This window comes from Oratosquilla oratoria, chromosome 19, assembly GCF_046742065.1.
Source record: "Oratosquilla oratoria isolate Oo_2021 chromosome 19, ASM4674206v1, whole genome shotgun sequence".
NCBI lineage: Eukaryota > Metazoa > Arthropoda > Malacostraca > Stomatopoda > Squillidae > Oratosquilla > Oratosquilla oratoria.
Window position 1 is genome coordinate 58,805,288 of NC_134795.1, and position 4,142 is coordinate 58,809,429.

Genomic DNA, 4,142 nt, shown 5'->3' on the forward strand with positions numbered 1-4,142 from the left:
ATTTAAAAGGGATTAACCTCACTAGAAAGAATCGAAACCCTTCAAGGAAAGGAGGAGTAGATTAGTAATTAGTATTTTTCCATAGGTGGAGATGAATCACCAATGGTAATTGCAAGATTGCTGCGTGACTCAGAGCCGTAGGGGTGCCTCTGAAGTTACTAGAGTATTTGTTGTATAAAACTGAAGCGGTCCGTATTCGGAAGCGAGACGGAAATAGGCCGTGTTGGATAAAAATAATAAATATAAATAGATAAACGATAATTATAATAAAATATAAATAAGAAAACAAATAGAAAAACATAACATTGTTTTGATTATGGAAGGTTAGACAAAGGAAAGGTGGGCTGGTTCATGACCTGTCTGTATTTGAAACAATAGATGTACAACAATGGATGACACGGGGACGTAATGTAAAACTCGAATTACCAGATGCAGCATGTCGTGACGTCAACTCGCTGCCCTGTTGTCGAGTCCCAGTTTGCCGCCAGACGATTTCATCCAGGTTTCCCGCCGTCACAGGGCGGACCTGTCAGGATCGTTGTCACCGTTTTCCTTCTGTCTCCTCCGGAAGTCTTTTAATTTTGAGTCTTTATCCAGATTTAATTGTTGACTTTCGGGATTCGAAGAAGAGACGGGGGTTCTCGAGAAGAGGGTATCCTGATGACATCACCTCGTCGATATGATGGTGTCTTCCCTCTTCCCAAGGATAGAAACGCTCGTTAACCCACGACGGCTGTGATGGGCTTACAGACAGGGTGTGGGAGACAAACGTCTTCACAGCACTTCTCTGCGTGTTGGCAGTCTGTGTCGATGTGGCACGACGGGATGAAGGTGCGAGTAGCGGGGCATTCTGCGCGGACGGGAGGACATTTCCCTGGGCGAACTGAAAAGGTAGATTTATTAGTTAGAGGTTATCAATTAAGGGAATGTTTGCAATTATGAGAAATAAATTGCTAGGTAAAGGAAAGAAGATATAGAATTCGCAAATATATATATATGTATATATATGGAAACTAGAATGTATATATATATATTGTGTACACACACATATATACTGTATATATATATATATATATACATATATATATATATATATATATATATATATATATATATATATATATATATATATGCTGAATACCACAGAGAAAAGAAAAGTTCTCGGAATCCGAGCGCTTTCGTGATATTTGTTCACATCTTCTATTGTAATCCTTGAAGATGTGAACAAATATCACGAAAGCGCTCGGATTCCAAGAACTTTTCTTTTCCCTGTGGTATTCAGCATAACGGTGTAGTCACGTGTGATTTGTGATACTTGTGCATATACAGTATATGTATGTATGTATATATACATATAGTTCTAGAATAGGTGGATAACAGGAGAGATGCTGAACACAGGTGAAGACTCCATAATTTGTTGGTTACAAAAGATCAGGAAAGATAAGAAAAGTGTCGTAAGTGTGGGAAAGGTCGGATGAGGTGCCCGAATATAAAGAGAAAGAGAGAGAGAGAGGGGGGAGGGGAGCTTGTCTTCCATGGCCCTCTGCAGGACCGGCATATCTCCTGGCAACTCCTAGTGGCGATTTGATGAGGTTGAAAGTCAGGAAATCCATTCTTTGTGTGCGAAGTCTTCAATGGTTCGAGTTTTATATCAAGTACTTGATAAAACTTGAAGGAGCCAAACGTCGTACCAATGAAGACATCGTCCTCACATAGTAGGGCTGCTGGTCTGCTTGTCGTCAGTTGTGTATCTCTTTCATTAGTGTATATATACATATATATATATATATATATATACATATATATATATATATATATACATATATATATATGCATGTATATATGTTGAGAAGTCCATGTCGATTTTTGGGGGATGTTTGATTATCTGTGTTTGTCAGTGCAGCCTGAAACCAGCAAAATTAGCTTGACCGTACTGGTATACCGCACCTCTAATGTCTACCATTGCAGAGAGGGGCTGGGAAGACAAGGACCATGAACAATTGTCGAGCATTTCCTATGAGGAATCTGTTCAATTGCAAATGGAAAAATATCTCCAAGAAAATAAGACCACCACCTCTATGTAATCTGATGGAGTTCTTGCCATAAAGTGAGTCTTTTTTTCAGGGTGTCCCAGAAGTCACGCACCATCCAGGTTTTCATAAAAATACATATGAATAGCAAGTGACAGTTTTATAAAGAGAATTGATGCACGTGTCAATGTAGGGGGTGAACAATTTGAGCATCTGTTATGATTATGATCAATAAAATTGCTATTCATATGTATTTTTATGAAAACCTGGATGGTGCCTGACTTCTGGGACACCCTGTATATTTGGCAAAGGAGAGGCGTACTGGAGGTTTGAATGAAAACAAGGACTACTCAGGCTAAGTGTAGATAAGACTCATGGCGATAACTCCATCATACTACTTGGAGATGTCGCGTAAGTGTGTCTTACTTTCTTCAGACCCGTTTGATTACTTGGAGATATGTCGCGTAAGTGTGTCTTACTTTCTTCAGACCCGTTTGATTACTTGGAGATATGTCGCGTAAGTGTGTCTTACTTTCTTCAGACCCGTTTGATTACTTGGAGATGTCGCGTAAGTGTGTCTTACATTTTTCAGACCCGTTTGATAACGAGTACAAGGCCTCACACATAAAACAAGAAGTGCCAGATGGATAGATGGAGGAAAGTTTTTGTGTTTCTTTTAAAGACCATATTTTGTATTCTGCCTATTTTGAAAGTACGTTGATGTATACTTACTGTGATCGCAGCAGTAATAGCCGCCAGCGTTTCTGCAGAATTTCTCACATTTACGTCCGGGCACCACTCCAGGATGTATTCCAGGAAATCCTGGCTGAACTGGGAGCACGCCACCTACACCTACTCCTCCAGGAACTCCGATTCCACCATGGATACCACCAGGTACTCCCACGCCGGGAACACTCCCAACCACGCTTCCATGTGCACCAGGAACTCCGACTCCACCATGGACACCACCATGGACTCCCACGCCGGGAACACTCCCAACCACGCTTCCATGTGCACCAGGAACTCCGACTCCACCATGGACACCACCATGGACTCCCACGCCGGGAACACGTCCAGGGACTCCGTGAAGACCAGGGACTCCAACTCCACCATGGGCACCACCATGGACTCCCACGCCGGGAACACGTCCAGGGACTCCGTGAAGACCAGGGACTCCAACTCCACCATGGGCACCACCATGCACTCCCACGCCGGGAACACGTCCAGGGACTCCGTGAAGACCAGGGACTCCAACTCCACCATGGGCATCACCATGCACTCCCACGCCGGGAACACGTCCAGGGACTCTGTGAGAACCCCCATGGACACCTCCCACAGGAGGAATACCAGGGACGCTTCCGTGATGGGCCCCTAGACCTCCTCCTAGTAAACCTGAACTTCCGAAGGGTCGATTAAAGTGACCTCTGGTTTCCGTCTGCGACTTTGGCTTGTCCTCGGACATGACCAGAGCCACGGCGCTCATCAGCACGAAGGCGCGGCACCACATCTGCAGAAGAAACATAATGGGAATCAGAAGAAGAGTTTCGCAACTCCTTCAGGAGGGACGGGGCCGTCTTGGGATGAATAAAGCCTGTTGGTTAGTGAGAGAATAAAGCAGTTGAAGGTGGTAACCACGTTTAAATATTTGAGATCACAATCGATCACTATCTAAACTCGAACCAACAAGAGACTTGGTTCCTAAGTAGGCTTAATGCATAGTAGTGCGTAATTGAGAATTAAACAAAGAGATGAATATATAATTAAGTAAGCTGATAAGCAGATAAAGAGTAGTTAGATAAATACTAAGCAATGGATAAATGAGTAAACTTGAAATAGGAAAATAATAATAAGGTATTCAATTAGATTTGAAAACTTTGGACGATGTTACATATGACTGCCTCTGAACAAAGCTTGGTCCTCGTCGTTAACTTCGTCTTTGACGAAATAGTTTCTACTTACTATCGATTATTATTTTTTTTCTTGGCCGGTTTCTTATCGATGTAAGAATGTTTTCAATGTAATGTTATTTACATGTGATATCATTAGTTTTCATCCTCTCTCTCTCTCTCTCTCTCTCTCTCTCTCTCTCTCTCTCCTCTAGGATCTTTCCCC

At 42.5% G+C, this 4,142-nt stretch overlaps 1 protein-coding gene across 1 annotated transcript in view; it reads right to left on the reverse strand.

Annotated features, from left to right (window-relative positions):
* Positions 1 to 340: 340 nt before the first annotated feature.
* LOC143035936 (uncharacterized) overlaps positions 341 to 4,142 on the reverse strand; it is a 6,463-nt gene continuing 2,661 nt past the window's right edge. Inside the window, exons 2-3 of the mRNA XM_076203163.1 lie at positions 2,763 to 3,537; positions 341 to 883 (exon numbers count right to left, since the gene is read on the reverse strand). Of these exons, the coding sequence (XP_076059278.1) occupies positions 720 to 883; positions 2,763 to 3,537 (939 nt within the window). The 3' untranslated portion in view covers positions 341 to 719. The remainder of the gene's footprint in view (positions 884 to 2,762; positions 3,538 to 4,142) is intronic.